General features: G+C 46.3%; 1 protein-coding gene across 2 annotated transcripts in view; it reads left to right on the top strand.

Annotated features, from left to right (window-relative positions):
- Window positions 1-19,991, top strand: part of prkacb (protein kinase cAMP-activated catalytic subunit beta) — a 150,492-nt gene extending 130,501 nt beyond the window's left edge. For both annotated transcript variants that reach the window (XM_033029074.1, XM_033029075.1), the window contains 5 exons: window positions 6,275-6,401; window positions 12,478-12,573; window positions 13,134-13,256; window positions 14,860-15,024; window positions 19,649-19,991. In XM_033029074.1, coding sequence (XP_032884965.1) covers window positions 6,275-6,401; window positions 12,478-12,573; window positions 13,134-13,256; window positions 14,860-15,024; window positions 19,649-19,774 — 637 coding nt within the window. In that variant the 3' untranslated portion in view covers window positions 19,775-19,991. The remainder of the gene's footprint in view (window positions 1-6,274; window positions 6,402-12,477; window positions 12,574-13,133; window positions 13,257-14,859; window positions 15,025-19,648) is intronic.
- The last annotated feature ends 1,959 nt before the right edge of the window (window positions 19,992-21,950 follow it).

Consider the following 21,950-nt stretch of genomic DNA (forward strand, 5'->3'; position numbering starts at 1 on the left):
TCACCCGCTGAGTTTCTCCAGCATTTTTATCTACCTTCGATTTTTCCAGCATCTGCAGTTCCTTCGTAAACAGAAAAGTGGAACAAATAAGATTGCTCTTTCAAAGAGCCAGAACCAGCAAAGTGGACCGAGTGAATACTCCCTGTGCCTTACAACCGAGTTCCCTTGTTCTGGATATCCAGGGTAGCTACAATACCTCCAGCACATTGGGTACCTGCTTTAGATACATTATTGGCATGGGTGCCACGGTACAATTTGTTTAGTATGCCTCCAATTAATATCCAACACGATACATCGTCAAACTCAAGCACAACAGGTAGAGTAAAGGGGAAGATACAGACTGCAGAAGGTACAATGCCCCCATAATGTTTGTACTCCACAATTTGAGATTTGTAATTGAAAAAAAATCACATGTGGTTAAAGTGCACATTGTCAGATTTTCCCATTTTTATACATTTTGGTTTCACCATGTAGAAATTACAGCAGTGTTTATACATAGTCCCCCCCCATTTCAGGGCAACATAATGTTTGGGACACAGCAATGTCATGTAAATGAAAGTAGTCACGTTTAGTATTTTGTTGCATATCCTTTGCATGCAATGACTGCTTGAAGTCTGCGATTCATGGACATCACCAGTTGCTGGGTGTCTTCTCTGGTGATGCTCTGCCAGGCCTGTATTGCAGCCATCTTTAGTTTATGCTTTGGGACGACAGATGGCACAATGGGCTAAGTGTTCGGCTGGCAACCGGAAGGTAGCTGGTTCGAATCCCGCTTGGAGTGCATACTGTCGTTGTGTCCTTGGGCAAGACCCACCTTTGCCTGTGTGTGAATGTGTGTAAATGTGTGTGAGTGATTGGTGGTGGTCGGAGGGGCCGTAGGCGCAGATTGGCAGCCACGCTTCCGTCAGTCTGCCCTAGGGCAGCTGTGGCTACAGAAGTAGCTTACCACCACCGAGTGTGACTGAGGAGTGAATGAATAATGCGATGTAAAGTGCCTTGAGTATTAGAAAGGCGCTAGTGCCCTTCAGTTTTCTCTTCAGCAGATAAAAGGCTTGCTCAATTGGGTTCAGATCAGGTGACTGACTTAGTCACTCAAGAATTTACCATTTTTTAGCTTTGAAACACTCTTGTCGCTTTAACAGTATGTTTGGGATCATTGTCTTGCTGTAGAATGAACCGCCGACCAATGAATTTTGAGGCATTTCTTTGAAAATGAGCAGATAGGATGTGTTTATACACTTCAGAATTAATTATGCTACTACCAGCAGCAGCTGTATCATCAATGAAGATAAGTGAGCCAGTACCTTCAGCAGCCAGACATACCCAGACCATAACACCCCCACCACCGTGTTTCACAGATGAGGTGGTATGCTTTGGATCTCGGGCAGTTCCTTCTCTCCTCCATACTTTGCTCTTGCCATCACTCTGATATAAGTTAATCTTCATCTCATCTGTCCACAAGACCTTTTTTCCAGAACTGTGGTTGCTCTGTTACGTACTTTTTGGCAAACTGTAACCTGGCCATCCTATTTTTGCGGCTAAGCAGTGGTTTGCATCTTGCAATGTTGTCTCTGTATTTCTGTTCATGAAGTCTTCTGCAGACAGTGGTCATTGACAAATCCACACCTGACTATGAAGAATGTTTCTGATCTGTCATGCAAGTGTTTGGGGATTTTTCTTTATTATAGAGAGAATTCTTCTGTCATCAGCGGTGGAGGTTTTCCTTGGCCTGCCAGTCCCTTTGCGATTAGTAAGCTCACCAGTGTTCTCTTTCTTCTTAATGATGTTCCAAACAGTCGATTTTGGTAAGCCCAAGGTTTGGCTGATGTCAAACTGTCCATATGGTGCCAGCACAATAACCTGGCCCTCAACACCAGCAAAACCAAGGAACTGGTTGTGGACTTTGGAAGGAGTAGGATGGGGACCCACAGTCCCATTTATATCAACGGGTCGATGGTTGAAAGGGTCAAGTGCTTCAAATTCCTGGGCGTGCACATCTCTGAAGATCTTTCCTGGTCTGAGAACACTAATGCAATTATCAAGAAAGCACATCAGCGCCTCTACTTCCTGAGAAGATTACGGAGAGTTGGTTTGTCAAGGAGGACTCTCTCTAACCTCTACAGGTGCACAGTAGAGAGCATGCTGACTGGTTGCATTGTGGCTTGGTTCGGCATCTTGAGCGCCCTGGAGAGGAAAAGACTACAAAAAGTAGTAAACACTGCCCAGTCCATCATCGGCTCTGACCTTCCTTCCATCGAGGGGATTTATCGCAGTCGCTGCCTCAAAAAGGCTGGCAGTATTATTAAAGACCCACACCATCCTGGCCACACACTCATCTCCCTGCTACCTTCAGGTAGAAGGTACAGGAGCCTGAAGACTGCAACAACCAGGTTCAGGAATAGCTACTTCCCCACAGCTATCAGGCTATTAAACCTGGCTCGGACAAAACTCTGATTATCAATAACCCATTATCTGTTATTTGCATTTTATCAGTCTATTTATTCATGTGTGTATATATTTATATAATGGTATATGGGCATGCTGATCTGTTTTGTAGTAAATGCCTACTATGTTCTGTGTGCTGAAGCAAAACAAGAATTTCATTGTCCTATCAGGGACACATGACAATAAACTCACTTGAACTTGATGTCTCTAACAGTTTTATTCTTGTTTCTCAGTCTAATAATGGCTTCTTTGACTTTCATTGGCACAACTCATGTTGATAAACATGAATAAAAGTTTCCAATGGTGATGGAAAGACTGGAGGAAAGACGAGGTGCTGAGCGCTCTCTTATACCTGCATTAAGGAGACAATTAAACACACCTGAGCAATGAAACGCCTGTGAAGCCATGTGTCCCAAACATTATGGTGCCCTGAAATGGGGGGCATCATAATGTTTGGGGTCAGCCAGGAAGACAAATGACAATGGAGAACTATTTCTATCATTTTGTAGTGTGAATGGAATGTGCGTGGGCAACACACTATTTCAGCATGAATACATACACAAGAAATCTTGGCGATCACAGATGGAAACACGTGGAAAGAGATAGACTACATCTGCATCCGCAAGAGATGGCACAGTGCGATGCAAGATGTACGGAGTTACAGAGGGGCAGACATTGGTATTTACCGCTACCTTGTTAGAGGAACATTACAATTGAAACTGAAAAAGATGAAAGTTCAGAAAGTTATAAAACCATATGACATTGCAAAGCTAAAAGATGAAGAGATGTCAAAGAAATTACAACTTGAAGTGACAAATAGGTTGCAAGTGTTACAGGAAGGAGATGATGTTGAACAACAGTGGCAAACGTTCCAGGAAGCAGTTCGGGAAGCTGCAGATAGATACCACCATGGGCCGATGGCATGGGACCAGAAAAGAAAGTTGGATAAGATCAGATACATGGGCGATGATTGACAGAAGGAGAGACATAAAGCAGAAGAGAGAGAGAGAGAGAGAGAGAGAGAGAGAGCAAAGACAACTGAAGAAAGGAAAGAAATGGCAGAACATTATAGACAAATACACAAACTAGTGAAGAGGAGATGCAGAAAATATTTTTTTTAAAGCTTGGATAGAAAGCAAATGCGCAGAAGCACAAGAAGCCAGGGAAGCAGAAATGACACCCGTATACTCTACCGCATAGCCAGAGATCTGGGAGATCCCGATAGTAGCTCTGGTGCCCCCACAAAAGACAAGAGCGGGAGAGCACTTCTGACAGAAGACGAGCCTAACACGCAATGGGTTGAACACTTCAAAGAGATATTGAATCAACCTGAACCATCTGAGCTTGTCTTCCCTGAAGAGGAAGATACTCCAGAACTAGAGGTGGAGGTTGGACCAATCACAGAAACGGAATTAAGAATCTGCAAAATAACAAAGCAGCAGGCCTCGATCAGATTCCAGCAGAACTACTAAAGAACAGAGGGGATACGTTGAGAGGGAAACTCACAAAGCTATGTAGTAGCGCATGCTGGGAAGAAAAACGTGAACCAGAAGATTGGAGGAAAGATGTGATAGTGAAATTGCCAAAGAAAGGAGATCTGGAGAGGGATCACGTTGCTCTTAGTCCCAGGAAAAGTGCTTTGTTCTGTCATCTCGAGCAGCTCTGGATATGAAACTCCGTGATGAACAAGCAGGATTCCGCATGGGAAGATCCTGCAGCGAACAGATCTTTGTGTAGAACAATGCCTGGAATTTCAGAAGCCAATACTAATAAACTTTGTTGATTCGATAGTGTACATAGAGACACCCTGTGGCAAATTCTGAACGTGTATGGCATCCCAGAGGCTTTCATAAACATCTTCAAGAACCTTTACAAGGGATCCACTTGCGTCAAGGTTGGTTCAGGAGACACAGAATTCTTTGACATCGTCACAGAGGTAAAACAAGGTTGCCTTCTATCCCCCTTACTGTTTATTGTCACGATCGACGATGTCATGCAGAAGACAATGAACAAGCCTGACTTTGGAATACCATTCTCTTTGGAGGACAGGTAGACGCCTCACAGACCTAGATTTTGCCAATGACATTGCACTACGAGCAGAGTCGAGACACACCCTTCAAGGGATGACAACCGCTCTGGAGGAGAATGCATCAAAGGTTGGATTAAAGATCAGCTGCCAGAAGACTAAGACCAAGCTGACTGGAGACCAGCAGCCAATAGACCAACTGATAATCAATGGGGAGCCTGTGGAAAACGCTACAAGATTTACCCATCTTGGCAGCATGTTCACAGTAGATGGAGATGTAGAGTTCGACATCAACTCCCGAACTGGTAAAGCTGCATCAGTCTTCAGACGAATGCAGCCAATATGGTCTAGTGGCGGGATATCCAAGATGCTGAACGTCAAGCTCTTCCAGTCCGTAGTCCTACAGCCCTCTGTGCCAGTGAGACATGGAAAATCAATGTGAAGATGAAAAAGAAATTGGGTGCATCCCAACAACGCTGCTTGGGGAAGATCCTGAAGACTAGCTACAGAGATCACATCACAAACGAGGAGATCTACCGGGAAACTGCAACAAAGCCTGTCGGCCAGTACATAGAGGGACGCAGGATGAAATCTGCAGGACATGTTCGCAGAATGTCACCAGAACGTGCACCTAAGATAGCAATGACATGGCAATCTGACGGAAGAAGGAAAAGAGGCCGACCAATACTCACATGGAGGCGAACATTCCAGATGGATTTGGAAGCCCAGGACGCAAGCCTATCGAGGGTGGAAGACGTCTCACCGAACATAATGGCGAAAGCTTGCTGCCCAATGCACTCAACAGTGTGGGAGGAACTAAGTCTAAGTAAGAAATGGGGGGTCCATATAAACACTGCTGTAATTTCTACATGGTGAAACCAAAATATATAAAAATGGCCTTTATTAAAATCTGACAGTGTGCACTTTAATCTCAAATTGTGTACAGAGGCAAATAAATAAATGATGGGTCTTTGTCCCAAACATTATGGAGGGCGCTGTGGTTCTCAGCATTGTAGTGCATCAGTTCCAGAGACAGAGTCCAATGTCCACAATGGGGTGGAGGTGAATCGGACAGTACTCTAGCTTATGGAAGGACCGTTCAGAAGCCTGATAACAGAGGGAAAGAAGCTGTTCCTGAGTCTGGTAGTACGCGCTTTCAAGCTTCTGTACCTTCTTCCGGATAGGAGCAGGGAGAAGAAGGAATGAAGGGTAGATGTGAATCGGACCGTACCCTAGGTTATGGTATGGCCAAATCCAGGATCACTATACTGCTGTATGGTAAGGCGAAAGAAAGTCTGAAGAAGGGTCTCAACCCCAAACATCACCTATTCCGTTTCTCCAGAGATGCTGCCTGACCCGCGGAGTTACTCCAGCATTTTGTGTCTGACCAGGGTGAAGTTGCCCACAGACTGCCTGGGGGAGGGTGGAGGTGTACTCATTTATACAGTTATTACCGCCCGACCCAGGCGACTATTTGCGTACTAGCCACAGAAGCACATCTACAAACACGTATTACAATCGCTCCACACTATTAAATCTCGACTTCCTGCAGCAACATTTCTTATTTAACGAAAGTGTTGTCTTTCCGCTGACTGGTTAGCACGCAACAAAAGCTGAATGTGACAATAAACTAAACTAAACTATGTGGTTTGAGCTGTCGGTTATATTAATGTGGGTACTTTAAATGGCCCACGGCTGATGTTGATCTAACTAAAAAATTAGTTTGTGTTCCATGGATTTATCTGATTTTTGTTTTCCTTTTAATGACCGACATAAATGAAGCTAATTGTTTTTCCTTTACAGTGAACCTCATGCACGATTTTATGCAGCCCAGATAGTCTTGACTTTTGAGTACCTCCATTCATTAGACCTCATCTACAGAGACCTGAAGCCCGAAAACCTTTTAATTGACCAACAGGGGTATATCCAGGTAAGGCGATCAGACAAAGGAAGTTCTGAAATTGTGCAAAACCCATCGAACAGCTTTTTGATCATTTATTTGACTGTATATTCGTGTTTAAAATGAGGGGCCAATTATTGGATTGACTACACATTTAATATTTACTGCATTGGTAACTTCACTTTTTTTTGGAGTAAACAATTGAATGTCATAGAAACATAGAAAACAGGTGCAGGAGTAGTCCATTCGGCCCTTCGAGCCTGCACCGCCATTCAATATGATCATGGCTGATCATCCAACTCAGTATCCTGTACCTGCCTTCTCTCCATACCCCCTGATCCCTTTAGTCACAAGGGCCACATCTAACTCCCTCTTAAATATAGCCAATGAACTGGCCTCAACTACATTCTGTGGCAGAGAATTCCAGAGATTCACCACTCTCTGTGTGAAAAATGTTTTTCTCATCTCGGTGCTGAAAGACTTCCCCCTTATCCTTGAACTGTGACCCCTTGTTATGGACTTCCCCAACATAGGGAACAATCTTCCTGCATCTAGCCTGTCCAACCCCTTAAGAATTTTGTAAGTTTCTATAAGATCCCCCCTCAATCTTCTAAATTCTAGCGAGTATAAGCCGAGTCTATCCAGTCTTTCTTCATATGAAAGTCCTGACATCCCAGGAATCAGTCTGGTGAACCTTCTCTGTACTCCCTCTATGGCAAGAATGTCTTTCCTCAGATTAGGAGACCAAAACTGTACCCAATGCGCCAGGTGTGGTCTCACCAAGACCCTGTACAACTGCAATTGAATGAATTGAATGTGAATACAATAGACAGCTCATTTTCACTGTGTGAACTGACCTCTCTCCAATATAAGGACACCTTCCAGTGAGCCTTTTGGTTGCGTGTAGGAAAGAACTGCAGATGCTGGTTTAAACCGAAGATCGACACAAAAAGCTGGAGTAACTCAGCAGGACAGGCAGCATCTTTGGAGGGAAGGAATGGGCGACGTTTTGGGTCAGACTGTCCCGAAGAAGGGTCAAGACCCGAAGTGTCACCCGTTCCTTCTCTCCAAAGATGCTGCCTGTCCTGCTGAGTTACTCCAGCTTTTTGTGTCTTATCCTCTGGGATATGTGAAAGGTGTGTTTCAGTATCTGCTGACTTTAGTCAGTGACACACGGTGGCTCTGTACATGGTATCGCTGCCTCGCAAGTCCACTGACCTGGGTTTTATCTTGACCGCCAGTGCCCTCTGCAGTAGAGCTTGCACGTTTCTCCCCCTAACTACGTTTCCCAGGGTGCTCTGGCTTCCTCCCACATGCCATAGACGTGTAGTTCGGTAGATTAATCAACAACGTTAAGTTGCCATGAATGTAGGCAGGTGAGAGGTTGGAGTGACACGGTGGCGCAGCGGTAGAGTTGCTGCCTTACAGAGTCCGAGACCCTGGTTCGACCCTGACCTTGGGTGCTGTCTGCACGGAGTTTGTACGTTCTCCCCGTGACCGCGTGGTTATCCCTGGGATCTCTGGTTTCTCCCCACGCTCCAAAGTCATATACGTTTGTTGGTTAATTGACTTGGTATAATTGTAAATTGTCCCTAGTGTGTGTAGGACAGTGTTAGTGCGCGGGGATTGCTGGTCGGCGCGGACCCGATGGGCCGAAGGGCCTGTTTCCGCGCTGTATCTCTAAGCTAAACTAAAGAGAACATAGAACTGTACAGCGCAGGAACAGGCCCTTTGTTAACAATGTTAATGCCAAATATTACACCAATGCCTGTATCTGCCCGCACATAATCCATATCAGTCCAATCCCTGCATATCGAGTGCTTATCCAAATGTCTCTAAATATCGCTATCGTATCTGCCTCCATATTCACTCCTGGCACTGAGTTCCAGGCACTCACCAGCCGTTATGTTAAAAAAAATTGCCCTGCTCATCTCTTTTAAACTGTGCCCCTCACACCTTAATTCACACAGAGAGTTGTGAGTCTGTGGAATTCTCTGCCTCAGAGGGCGGTGGAGGCCGGTTCTCTGGATACGTCCAAGAGAGAGCTAGATAGGGCTCTTAAAAATGGCGGAGTCAGGGGGTATGGGGAGAAGGCAGGAACGGGGTACTGATTGGGGATGATCAGCCATGATCACATTGAATGGCGGTGCTGGCTCGAAGGGCTGAATGGCCTACTCCTGCACCTATTGTCTATTGTCTATAATGCTATGCCCACTAGTATTTGATATTTCCATCCTGGGAAAAGGATCTGACTGTCCACCTTATTTTATAAACTTCTACCAGGTGTCCCCACAGCCTCTGACTCTCCAGTTTCCGTGCTGCAGTGTGACTCCCCTCTGCCTTCCATGACTGGCAAAAACATCTGCCAACAAACCCGAAACTGCTGCTTTCCCACTAGCGTGCCAAAATTCCAAAGTTGCTGGCAATTCCACGGAGAAATGCACGATGCAGCTGGTATTTGCCTGCAAAATGTGGCCCGTTGTACCTTCAAAAGGGCGGCTAAGATCCAATGTGTCCCTTTTTAAGAGGAGACGGACATAAACAGCCTTCCTCAAACTGAGCAATGTAGGAAGGAACTGCAGGTGCTGGCTTAAACCGAAGATAGACACAAAAAGCTGGAGTAACTCAGCGGGACAGGCAGCATGTCTGGAGAGAGTGACCTTTCAGGTGTAGACCATTCTTATTCAGGTTGACGGGTGTAGGTTTATTATTGTCACCTGTCATGGTACAGTGAAAAACTTTGTTTTGGAAGTTATGCAAACAGTTTAGATATACCAGATATGGATATGTTTAAAAAAGAACTGCAGATGCTGGAAAAATCGAAGGTAGACAAAATTGCTGGAGAAACTCAGCTGGTGAGGCAGCATCTCTGTCTGAAGAAGGGTCTCGGCCCGAAACATCACCTATTCCTTCGCTGCCTCACACGCTGGGTTTCTCCAGTAATTTTGTCTACCATACATGGATACAGTATAGCAAAGGGCAAGATATAGAGTGCAGAATATAGTTCTCAGCACCAGTTTGGTGTCCACAATGGGGTCGAGGTGAATCGGACAGTGCCCTAGCTTATGGAAGGACCGTTCAGAAGCCTGATAACGGAGGGGAAGAAGCTGTTCGTGCATCTGGTGGTGCGCGCTTTCAAGCTTCTGTACCTTCTGCCGAAAAGGAGAAGACGGAATGACTGGGGTAGGAGTCACAGTCATGCTGAACGGAAACAGGCTCCTCAGCCCAACCCATCCATGCCGACCCACATGCCACATCTCAGCTAGTCCCACTTACCCACATTTGGCCCATACCCCTCTAAACATTTTCTGATTGTAAAACTTGTCCCTCGGGTTCCTAACTTGCCCTTCTCACCTTAAGAGGGTTTTGATTCCCCTACCCTGGATAAGAGATTATCTAGAATCGTAGAAACATAGAAAACATGTACAGGAGTAGGCCATTCGGCCCTTCAAACCAGCACTGCCATTCAATATGATCATGGCTGATCATCCAAAATCAGTACCCCATTCCTGCTTTTTCCCGATATCCCTTGATTCCGTTAGCCTTAAAAGCTCTATCTAACTGTCTTGAAAAAATCCAGTGAATTGGCCTCCACTGCCTTCCGTAGCAGAGAATTCCACAGATTCCCAACTCTCTGGGTGAAAATGTTTTTCCTCATCTCAGTCTTAAATGGTCTACCCTTTATTCTTAAACGGTGACCCCAGTTCCCCCAACATCGGGAATGTTTTTCCTGCATCTAGCCTGTCCAATCCCTTAAGAATTGTATATGTTTATGAAATCTAAGCCCCTCGTGATTTACAGCTATGTAAGATCACACCTTATACTCCTGCGCTACAAGGAATCGAGTCCAAGCCTGCTCAACCTCTCCCTGTAGTTCAGGCCCTTTTATTCCTGGCAACATCCTCATAAATCTTCTCTGCACTCTTTCTAGCTTAATGACATCCAACCTATAGCACGGTGACAAAACTGAATACAGTCGTCAGAGTGTGGCTGTAGCAACATCTTGCACAATACTAACATAACATCCCAAGTTCCATTCTCAATGGAACAAAGTTGTTTATTTTGCTCTGGCTTCAATGGCTCCAGTAGTTAGAATTTTAACATTAAATCAGCGACCAAACTTTGCGAACTGTTGATTAGTCCTGACAGTATCCCATGGTTTGTGTGTGTGTGTGTGTGTGTGTAGTTTGTGCACAACTCGACCATTCCCATCTTCTGCACTGCCTGGTTTGTGGAGGAAGTCCAGGATTTTTACATTTTGAGGATCTCCCCTTCAACAGTCGCATGAAGTCATGAGGTTTACTCATGAGGGCGGCACAGTGGTGCTGTGGTAGAGCTGCTGCCTTACAGCACTAGAAACCCGGGTTCCATCCTGAACATGGGTGCTTATCTGTACAATTTGTACATTCCCCCGCCCCGTGGCCTGCGTGAGAAGGGATCTTAATGAAACATATAAGATTATTACGGGTTTGGACACGCTAGAGGCAGGAAACATGTTCCCGATGTTGGGGGAGTCCAGAACCAGGGGCCACAGTTTATGAATAAGGGGTAAGCCAGTTAGAGCAGAGATGAGGAAACACTTTTTCTCACGGAGAATTGTGAGTCTGTGGAATTCTCTGCCTCAGAGGGCGGTGGAGGCTGGTTATCTGGATGCTTTCAAGAGAGAGCAAGACAGAGCTCTTAAAGATAGTAAGTGGGTCAAGGGATATGGGGAGAAGGCAGGAACGGGGTACTGATTGTAGATGATCAGCCATGATCACATTGAATGGCGGTGCTAGCTCGAACGGCCTACTCCTGCATCTATTGTCTATTGTCTATTGTTAGTTTTCTCCGGGAGCTCCGGTTTCCTCTCACACTCCAAAGACGCACAGGTTTGGTGGCTAATTGGCCTGGTATAATTGTAAATTGTTCCTAGTGTGTAGGATTGTGTTTGTGTGCGAGGATCGCGGGCCCGGTGGATCGAGGGGCCTGTTTCCACGCCGTATCTCAAAACAAAACGAATCTGAATTAAATCTGTTTTCCATTCATGTTCCTCCTGTAGCCCAATGAACAAGTCATGAACTCCAATTTCAGCGTAGCAGAAATGGAGCACTTGATCTTGTGATTAGCAACCTGGCACTAGATAATTGGAGCTCATTTTCTGAACACATCTGCCCCGCTAATGACCTCTGGGAAAGAAATGAAGCCAGTCTAATCTGGTGGTATATAATTATCAACCTTACAATCAGAGTTTTTGTTTGATCGATTGAAAAAATGCAGCATGGAAACGCACCCTTCGGCCCATCAGTCCCCTGCCCGCCATCCATCACCTTGTCGCACTATACCAATGTTATCCCACGTACTGGTCCACTGCGTACACACCAGGGGCAATTTACTGAGGGGTCAATTGAGCTGCAAACCCGCACGTCTTTGAAATGTGGGAGGAAACTGGAGCACCCAGAGAAAACCCACGTGGTCACAGGGAGAACGTGAAAACTATCTGTGGAATAATTTGCCACAGACGGCTGTGGAGGCCAAGTCAGTGGATATTTTTAAGGCAGAGATAGATAGGTTCTTGATTAGTACGGGTGTCAGGTTATGGGGAGAAGGCAGGAGAATGGGGTTAGGAGGGAGAGATAGATCAGCCATGATTGAGTGGCAGAGTAGACTTGATGGGCCGAATGGCCTAATTCTACTCTTATTCCTTATGACCTGGTGTTTGGCGCTGTGAGACAGCAGCAGTGCCACTGTGCCACCCATTAAAATAGTGTCCGCTCTACACATGTACCAAAGACAAAGTCGTGATCTCTGCTTGGTCACATGCTGTATTAATCTTTATAAAAATTAATTAATCTCTTGTTATAAATTGCAGCTGCTGGAAATGAAAATAAAAATTGCAAACACTGAAAATACTTGTCAGCTCTGGGAAGACAGAAAGTGCATTTTAGATTGATGATCTTTCGGGACTGTTTCAATATAATGCCAGTGGTTTGAAGCATTAACTTTGTTTCCCCCTCTGGTGACCTGCCGGTGATTTCCAGCAACCAGTTTTTATTTTAAACCATCATTTGAAGCTGCAAAGAGAAGGGACTGGTTTGACGTTAACGTTTGCCCCATGTTCTTGCAGGTCACCGATTTTGGTTTTGCAAAAAGGGTAAAGGGCAGAACTTGGACACTTTGCGGAACTCCAGAATACTTGGCACCAGAGATTATTCTCAGCAAGGTAAGCTTGCGATAGGATTGTACCTCTCGGGACACAGGTTTAGTTCAGTTGTCGGGGGGTTCGGATGTCTCGTGAAAGAAGACTTGGGGAGTTGTTGCAAATGGGACTGAATGTTTACAGTGAAAGATGAACTGGCAGTCACTTCTTAGCAGCCACAAGTATAAAAGTCATGCAGAAACAGTTATGCCACAGATTTAACAGGGCACATGATAAATCCAAGTTTGAAGACGGACACAAAGTGCTGGGGTAACTCAGCGGGTCAGGCAGCATTTCTGGAGAGAAGGAATGGGTGACGTTTCAGATCAGGACCCTTCTTCAGACTGTCTGATTGTCCTGTATAAACCTATATTCAGTGCACTTTGCGGCTCAGTACTTAACCATTCTTTAAACGTTGCCACTGTATGATCTGTGTACCTTCAAAGACGGCTTCTCATAGGATCAATTTCACTTTGCTCCATCTTTTGCAGAAAATGTAATTGATGGTGTGACCTTTGCTCTTACTCTTAGCGGTAGAGTTGCTGTCTTAGAGCGTCTGAACATTGTGTGTGTGCATTTTGCAGGGCTATAACAAAGCGGTGGACTGGTGGGCATTGGGCGTTCTAATCTATGAAATGGCGGCTGGCTACCCTCCATTCTTCGCAGACCAGCCGATACAGATCTACGAAAAGATCGTCTCTGGAAAGGTAAGACTTGATCATAGTAACCTTCTTCAAGGCACTTCCCTTTGCCTTCCCAGTTGACTTATTGAAACATATAAGATTGTTAAGGGTTTGGACACACTAGAGGCATGAATCATGTTCCCGACGTTGGGGGAGTCCAGAACCAGGGGCCCCAGTTTAAGGATAAGGAGTAATGCCCCTGTCCCACTTAGGAAACCTGAACGGAAACCTCTGGTGACCTGTAAGTAATAGCAACCCCACTCCACTGGCTTCGACCAAACAGCAACCTATTTTTAGTCGAGGCCGGTTTTGTTTTGTTTTTTAAATAATCGCAGGAACATAGAAGAATCCGCGACTATACGGAAACCACTTTCCACCATTAGGGAGAGTGACCAAAACCTCCGGGAACCTCACAGAAACCTTGGGTGGGGCGCAAGGTCTCCAGAGGTTTCCGTTCTGGTTTCCTAAGTGGGACAGGGGCTTAAGCCATTTAGAATGGAGACGAGGAAACACTTTTTCTCACAGAGAGTTGTGAGTCTGTGGAATTCTCTGCTGCAGTGGGCGGTGGAGGCCGGTTCTCTGGATACTTTCAAGAGAGAGCTAGATAGGGCTCTTAAAGATAGCGGAGTCAGGGGATATTGGGAGAAGGCAGGAGCGGGGTACTGATTGGGGATGATCACATTGAATGGCGGTGCTGGCTCGAAGGGCCAAATGGCCTACTCCTGCACCTATTGTCTATTGTCTATTGACTGCCCGAATAGTGAAAGGCCTGAATAGAGTGGATGTGGAGAGGGTGTTTCCACACTCGGAAAGTGTGCTCTCCTTAAAATAGCGGTTACATGGCGATCTTATAGGATTTTAAAAATCTGAAGAGATGTAGATTGAGATGAGCGTTCATTTACGGATTAGTCAAAAGTCAGAGGACATGGAATGAAATTTCCTCTTGATAAGAGTGTTTTATTGTCATATGTCCCAGACAGAACAATGCAATTCTTACGCAACAGAACAATAGAATATGTAAAGGATAGTCTGAAAACAATGTAATAAATGGGGAGAAAACAGTTATCTGTGTGTGTATATGTGTGTGTACACACGTGCATATATGAATTTATTTATTATATATACGCATTTATTTATTATATACATACACATAAATACAAACAAACAATAATAGTGCAAAAAGACAAAACCAATGCCCACAAGTCTATGCAGTTCAGAACTTCGTGGAGGTTGTCGTATTCGATAGCCTGATGGAAGAAGCTGCTCCTGAACCTGGATGTTACAGTTTTCAGGCTCCTATATCATCTTCCCGATGGTAGGAATGAGATGAGAGTGTGGCAAGGGTGTTGTGGGTCTCTGACGATGCTGGCTGCCTTTTTGAGGCAAAGACCCCAGTCGCTGGTCGGCACAGAGTCAGTGGGCCGAAGGGCCTGATTCCACACTGTGTCACTGAACTTAAATTCTGTCCACCTTATCTATGTCTATCATAACTTTACATACTACTCTCAAGTCTCTCTGGGATCCCGGGTGTAATTGGTGATCTGAAGTACAGAGGTGCGCCTGAGCTCCATGTTGTAAACGTGCAGAGGTTGCTGTCATCAGGACTGACCCGCTGCCTTGTTTTCAGGTACGGTTCCCTTCTCACTTCAGTTCAGACCTGAAAGACCTGCTGCGGAACTTGCTGCAGGTGGATCTGACCAAACGATATGGGAATCTCAAAAACGGTGTGAACGACATCAAGAACCACAAATGGTTTGCCACCACGGACTGGATTGCCATTTACCAGAGGAAGGTATGTACTTGGTTCCAACCCCCTCAAGGAGCTGGGGTGGGAAATATGAGATTCGGCTGCCTTCCAGAACCATGTATAATCATTCCTCCCACAACTGTACACAACTGCTGGGAATGATCAGCCATGATCACATTGAATGGCGGTGCTGGCTCGAAGGGCCGAATGGCCTACTCCTGCACCTATTGTCTTTAACTGCTCCTCCTGCGGCTCATTAATGCGTTTATTGTCACATCTGCAAAGTGCTAACACACAGTACAATTCTTTCTCTTACAAACAGTCCAGTAGAATATTGCCATGCCTCCTATCCCTGATTAGCAAACTGTACAGACATAGTCTACTGTGTCAGCATGCGAGAGACACCGTGATTTGGCACCATTTTATCACCATACTTGTGAGCAAGTCCTAGACTGTTGTGAGGCCTCCAGCCATCTCCACGTCCCTCTCCTCGCCCATCCACCTTTGTTCCTTGGGGGGAGGGGAGGGGTGCGGCAGGCCAGACCCCGGTTGCCTCCTCTCCTCTCCACTCCTACCAACCTCGCTCCTCTCTCTCCTCCCGGCCAGTCTCTGGTCTTTGGGGGACGAGCAGGGGCCGGCTCGGCGGGCTCCCCCTTCCAGCCCGTCGGGCCCAGCGCGCACAACGACTGCCTCCTGCAGGCAGGTGGACACAAAAATGCCGGAGTAACTCAGCGGGACAGGCAGCATCTCTGGAGAGAAGGAATGGGTGACGTTTCGGGTCGAGATCCTTCCTCAGTCTGAAAGTCAGGGGAGAGGGAAACGAGTAACACGGAAGGGTCAGGTGTGAAAACGAGAGATCAAAGGGGACAGAGGTCAAGGATCCCTTGTGACTAAAGGCATCAGGGGGTATGGAGAGAAGGCAGGGATGGGATACTGAGTTGGATGATCAGACATGATCATATTGAATGGCGGTGCAGGCTCGAAGGGCCGAATGGCCTACTCCTGCACCTATTTTCTATGTTTCAAAATGTAGAATAGGTCATTGTTAGCTACGAGAAGGTGACAACGAGGCGTGCAAACTATCCGCGATCCACCGGGTCTACCATTCAGCCGCGGGCAACCGCTTGGCGGGCTCCCTCTGATCCACCAGGTCTACTATTCGCCCGAGCAATGACCAAGTTGCCCATGTAGAGCCTGATATCTTTGGCTTCTTTCCAATGGGTGTTTGCAACATTTGAGTGAACCGTTGGTAGCCCTACCTGCTCCCCCATCCCCCACTCCACCACCAACCAAAGATCCTATAGCGGAGCAAGATAGATCACTCCTTCTAAATGCAATGGGCTGACGTGTAGTACGCAACGAAGCAGAACGTGGGCCTTTTTTTCATCCATTTCAGTAACCCGACTCAACGTTGCGGGGGAACAGTTTGTGTTAATAAATTAAAGTTCTGAAAATGAGGAGAAGATTTTTCCCAAATAACTTTTATTTTTAAGAGGATGTTTCCGTAACCGGCTTCCGTCTCCGCACTAGTATCCTATGGGATCATTGGTGCGGAGACGGACGCCGGTTACGGAAATGGGGCCGAAAATTACCCATGAATCTGCCCATGACCGTACTACGTCTTTTTCGTTGAGTGGACTATCTTGCTCGCTATAGGATCTTTGCCACCAACTTGGCCAACTCTAATTCAACAAGGAACTCAATTACCCTAAATTCAAGTTGGTCCATTTTATTTTTCAGTTTTAGAGACAGCACGGACACTGGCCCTTCGGACCACTGTCCGTACTGACCATCCATCGCTCCTTTAGGCTAGTTCTATGTCATCCCATCCACTCCCTACACATAGGGCCAATTTACAGAGGCCAATCACCCCGCACGACTTTGTGATGGAGGAAACCGGAGATCCCGGAGAAAACCCACGCAGGTCACGGGGAGAACGACAGCACCCGTAGTCAGGATCGGACCCGGGTCTCTGGCGCTGTGAGGCAGCAACTCTACCAGTTCTGTTATCCCACTTTCACATTTGTACGTTTCACTGACTGGACAGCACGCAAAAGAAAAGTTTTTCACTGTACATCGGTACACGTGACAATAATAAACTAATCCAAAGGGCCTGTCCCGCTTACGCGACTTTTTCAGCAACTGCCGGCACCCGTCATAGGTCGTTACAGGTTGCCGAAAATTATCATCATGTTGAAAATCCAGCAGCGACTCTTTGGGCGACTACTCACGACCATACAGGCTGCACCCCGCGACATGTCGCCAGGGTGACGCCTGTATGGTCGTGAGTAGTCACCTAGTCACCCAATGAGTCGTAGTGTCTTTCTGATCGCCGCTGAATTTTCAACATGTTGAAAATTTTCGGCGACCTATGATGGGTGCCGACAGTCACCGAAAAAGTCACGTCATTGGGACAGGGTCATAAAGATCCTTTCAGAAGGGTACGCAAAGAGCCGCCGTGCTCCAGCACCTTCTTAGAGGTTTAGAATAGAGGGGGTAGCTTTAAGGTGAGAGGGGAATTACTTAGAAAAGATGTGAGGGGCAAATCTCTCAGGGTGAGAAGATGGAACGAGCAACAAGGAGTGGTAGAGTCAGGGAGGGAATAAAAACATGGAAAGCAAAAATTGTATTTGGTGATTTTATTAGCACACTTATTCATTCAGTTAAATTTTTTGTGGACGTCAAACACAGCACAGTGGCGCAGCTGTTACAGCCGCTGCCTCACAGCACCAGAGTCAGAACCAGGTTTGAACCTGACCTCGGGTACTGTCTGTGCAGAGTTTGCACGTTCACCCTGTGGTTTCCACCGGGTGCACTGCTTTCCTCCCACAAAGACGTGCTGGTTGTAGATTAAATTGACTTCTGTAAATTGCCCCAAGTGTTTAGGGAATGGGATAACACGGAAATAGTGTGATTGATGGTCAGCATAAGGCCCGGTGAGCCAAAACGCCACTTTCTAAGCTGCATCTTGAAACTAAATGAAAATTGTCCACCATTAAAATTAAAGGCAGTGTTTACAGCTGGCAGTGTCCACCCTCCCCCTAATTCTCATACGGTCATAAGTGATAGAAGTGGAATTAGGCCATTCGGCCCATCAAGTCTACTCCGCCATATATGACTGTCATATGCTGAGAGAATGGAGCAGCTGGGCTTGTACACTCTGGAGTTTAGAAGGATGAGAGGACTCTCATTGAAACATATAAGATTGTTATGGGCTTGGACACGCTAGAGGCAGGAAACATGTTCCCGATGTTGGGGGAGTCCAGAACCAGGGGCCTCAGAGAGCGGTGGAGGCAGGTTCTCTGGATGCTTTCAAGAGAGAGCTAGATAGAGCTCATAAAAATAGCGGAGTCAGGGGATATGGGAAGAAGGCAGGAACGGGGTACTGATTGGGGATGATCAGCCATGATCACATTGAATGGTGGTGCTGGCTCGAAGGGCCGAATGGCCTACTCCTGCACCTATTGTCTATTGTCTATCATGGCTGATCTATCGCTCCCTCCTAACCCCATTCTCCTGCCTTCTCCCCATAACCCCTGACACCCGTACTAATCAAGAACCTGTCTATCTCTGCATTCAAATATATCCACTGACTTGGCCTCCACAGCCCTCTGTGGCAAATAATTCCACAGATTCGCCGTTGCAGATTTTGACCCGTTAGCATCCCATCGGAAGCCCCACCGCCAATCCGGAGCGCATGCCCGGATAGGCCAAGGAGGTGGAGGGGATTGATTCCCGTGTGGAGCAAGGTGGGAACGTTCCCGTGGGCGGATGGATCGCAGCTGCCCCTGCTTTGTGAGGGTTTGGGTAATTGGAGTCAGCCCCAAGTACAGGAAATGAAAATGTTGCACGACGCAAATGAACTGCACAGATGTGGAGGCCTGTTTGTCGGGTTGAAAGAGCTGGTGCACTGTTGCAACCTGTGAGAATTGGAGGTATTTTAAGATGGAAAAAAATGCCCCCGGTATTCTAGGTATTGCATTAATAAATATTGTTGTTTTTTTTTTTGCTAGTATGTGATTTTAATGTGGTCTGCAGTTCAACCGTTGTTTGATGAAAGTGTGCTTGATCGCTTAGAGTTCTCTGCATCAATAATTATGGTCGCAAGGCAGCCATTTTCAGTCACCTTGTCCTCTCCCCTCTCACTCGTAATTGAAAGTTCTGGATAGAGTGGATGTGGAGAGGATGATTCCACTGGTGGGAGAGTCTAGGACCAGAGGGCACAGCCTCAGAATTAAAGGACGTTCCTTTAGGAAGGAGATGAGGAGGAATTTCCTTAGCCATAGGGTGGTGAATCTGTGGAATTCATTGCCTCCAGATGACTGTGGAGGCCAAGTCAGTGGATATTTTAACGGCAGAAATAGATAGATTCTTGATTAGTTCGGCTGTCGGGTTATGGGGAGAAGGTAGGAGAATAGGGTTGAGAGGGAACGATAGATCAGTCATGGTTAAATGGTTCAGTAGACTTGATGGGCCCAATGGCCTAATTCTGTTCCTTGAACATGAGTTGGGCCGAAGGGCCTGTATCCGTGCTGTACGACTCAGTCATTTCCGCAGAAGAACAGGCAACAGAAACGTGTAACCAGCACCTTATTATTTTATTAGAAATTGATGGGCCGAATGGCCTAATTCTGCTGCCAGAACTGATGGGCTTGTGTGTTGTTTCCAGGTGGAAGCTCCGTTCATCCCCAAGTGTCGGGGCCCGGGCGACACCAGCAACTTCGACGACTACGAAGAGGAGGACATCCGTGTGTCTTTAACCGAGAAATGCGCAAAAGAATTTGCTGATTTTTAGAGAGAAAAGAGAACGAGACCATCAGGGCTATTGGGATCTCCGTACTGTGCTAACAGATGGGGTGGAGCTGACACCATCTTACTCATCGAAACAATTACCCAGTTTCTTCATTCCACAAGCCTGAGATCCCCACTTGCCATATAGTTCATGTGCACAGTTGCACAGCCCACTTACTCACACACACACACGCGCACACGCACACACACACGCGCACACACACACACTCACACACACGTGCACACTAACGCACACACACACACTCGAGCACACACTCAGACGCGCGCACACACACACACACGTACGCACACACAAACACACACACACACGCTCACACACACACACACACACGCACACACACCACTACCAGTGTTTCAACACAAAATGAAACTTAGACCACTTTCTTATTGTTTCCTTCCTTCCTCTTTGTTCCACAGCCGTTGCCTTTTATGTCATAGTTAGTTTCACCCCCACCCCCAGCCCCCCTCCAAACCCACTCGCCCACCCCTTCCCCTTCCAGCGCACCCACCCCCCTTTTTAAAACAAAAAAAAAAAGGCAATTTGCAGAGTGAAACATTTGTAACATAAATGTAAAGATAGAGCAAGTGTTTCAGGATTTTTTTTTTTTTTTTTTTTTTGCACTTGGTGTGAGTTAGCCCAAAGTGAAAGCTGAACATTGCTTCTCGTGCTTGCCAGCTACAAATCCCATCTGTGTGTCTGAGGTGTCGCCGTTGTAGAGCACCTTACCTTGTAGAGATTGAGAATCAGACTCCCGGAACCTAGACAGCATCTTTGGCATTTTTCCTTCTTTTTATTTTGGAAGTAGAGTACTTGTTCTGTGTATTTATATATAGACTGAACAAAAAAAGCAATTCTCCTGGACAGGACCAAAATGAAGCAGAATCAATTTGGATGGTTGGAGCAGGGGTGCGCAAAGCCTGTGGCTTGACTACCCCCTGTACTGTCAAATTCAGCCACAGTTCACTATTTTGTTTTTGTACACATCTGGGCAGGATCCAGTCTAACGTTGCCAGATGCTGCATCCCATTGAACATCACCCCAATCAAGAGCTGCCAGTAGGCTTTCTTCAGGCTAGCTTCCGCCACCCATCCCTGAGCTGTGTCAAAGCCGGCATGTCCGACCATTAGTCTGTGCATTTGTCCGTTTGCCCCCCACACCTCCCCCCCCCCAATTCAGTTTGAGTCGCGTCGTGTTCATTAGCGGATGGTAGCGGACGAGGGGGAGGGGGGGGAGTGGGATCGGGAGGGGTTTAGTGGGCTGACGGGTTGGGGAGGGGAGGAAGCGGGTGTGAAAGGGCAGGGCTCCTGTTACAAGCAGCATCCTTCAAACTGAAGGGATTTCGCAGCCGTGTCAGATACCAATGGAGATGCGGGCCGCGATGATTGGAAGACGGAGGATGCTGTAAAACCGCATGGGATGAGTGCCGCTGCCAATGGATTCTCTCTTCCCTCCCCCCCCCCCCCTCCCCCCTCCCCACCACATCCAGCACAGTGAGCCCATGCACTGTCTGTCTCTCCGCCGGCCCTCTAGCGTGTTGAAGATGCTGCAAAAATAACGATGCTCACTGCCAGCGTTGTGTTTGATTCCCAGGCACGACATCGTGATGCTGAAATGATGTTTGGGTAAATATTAAAAATGTAATCACTGGCTTCACAGAAATAAAAATCATTGAACGCTTCGATTCATGCTTAGTGAACACAGTTAACAACTGCCATGTTTCCACAATCTTTATATCTATATATATCTATATATAGGTATATATGAATGTTTGTGTCTGGGAACAGAGCATTGACTTTGCAAGCATTAGGTTCAGCTATTGAGTAGGTGCATTGTCATATGATGACATAACCTGTTCCTGCAGTTATGACTAGCCTTCATGAGTTAGTTTTCACAATTCCCCTCCAGTTTCAATGTTGTTAAGTCATAGATTATGGATTCAGCAAATCTACATGCTGACACTTTTAACCAATTCATTTTAATCAAATGAGTTTTATTTGCACATTTGCGGTACACCAGATTTGATCTTTCGCATGCATATATATGTTTATATGTATGTATGGATGTGAAACAAATCTCAAACTGTTTAAATTGAAATGGTTTCTTATGTACAGAAGTAGGCTGGATTCAGCGAAGATAGACACAAAATGCTGGAGTAACA

This window comes from Amblyraja radiata, chromosome 10, assembly GCF_010909765.2.
Source record: "Amblyraja radiata isolate CabotCenter1 chromosome 10, sAmbRad1.1.pri, whole genome shotgun sequence".
In the NCBI taxonomy this organism is placed as follows: Eukaryota; Metazoa; Chordata; class Chondrichthyes; order Rajiformes; family Rajidae; genus Amblyraja; species Amblyraja radiata.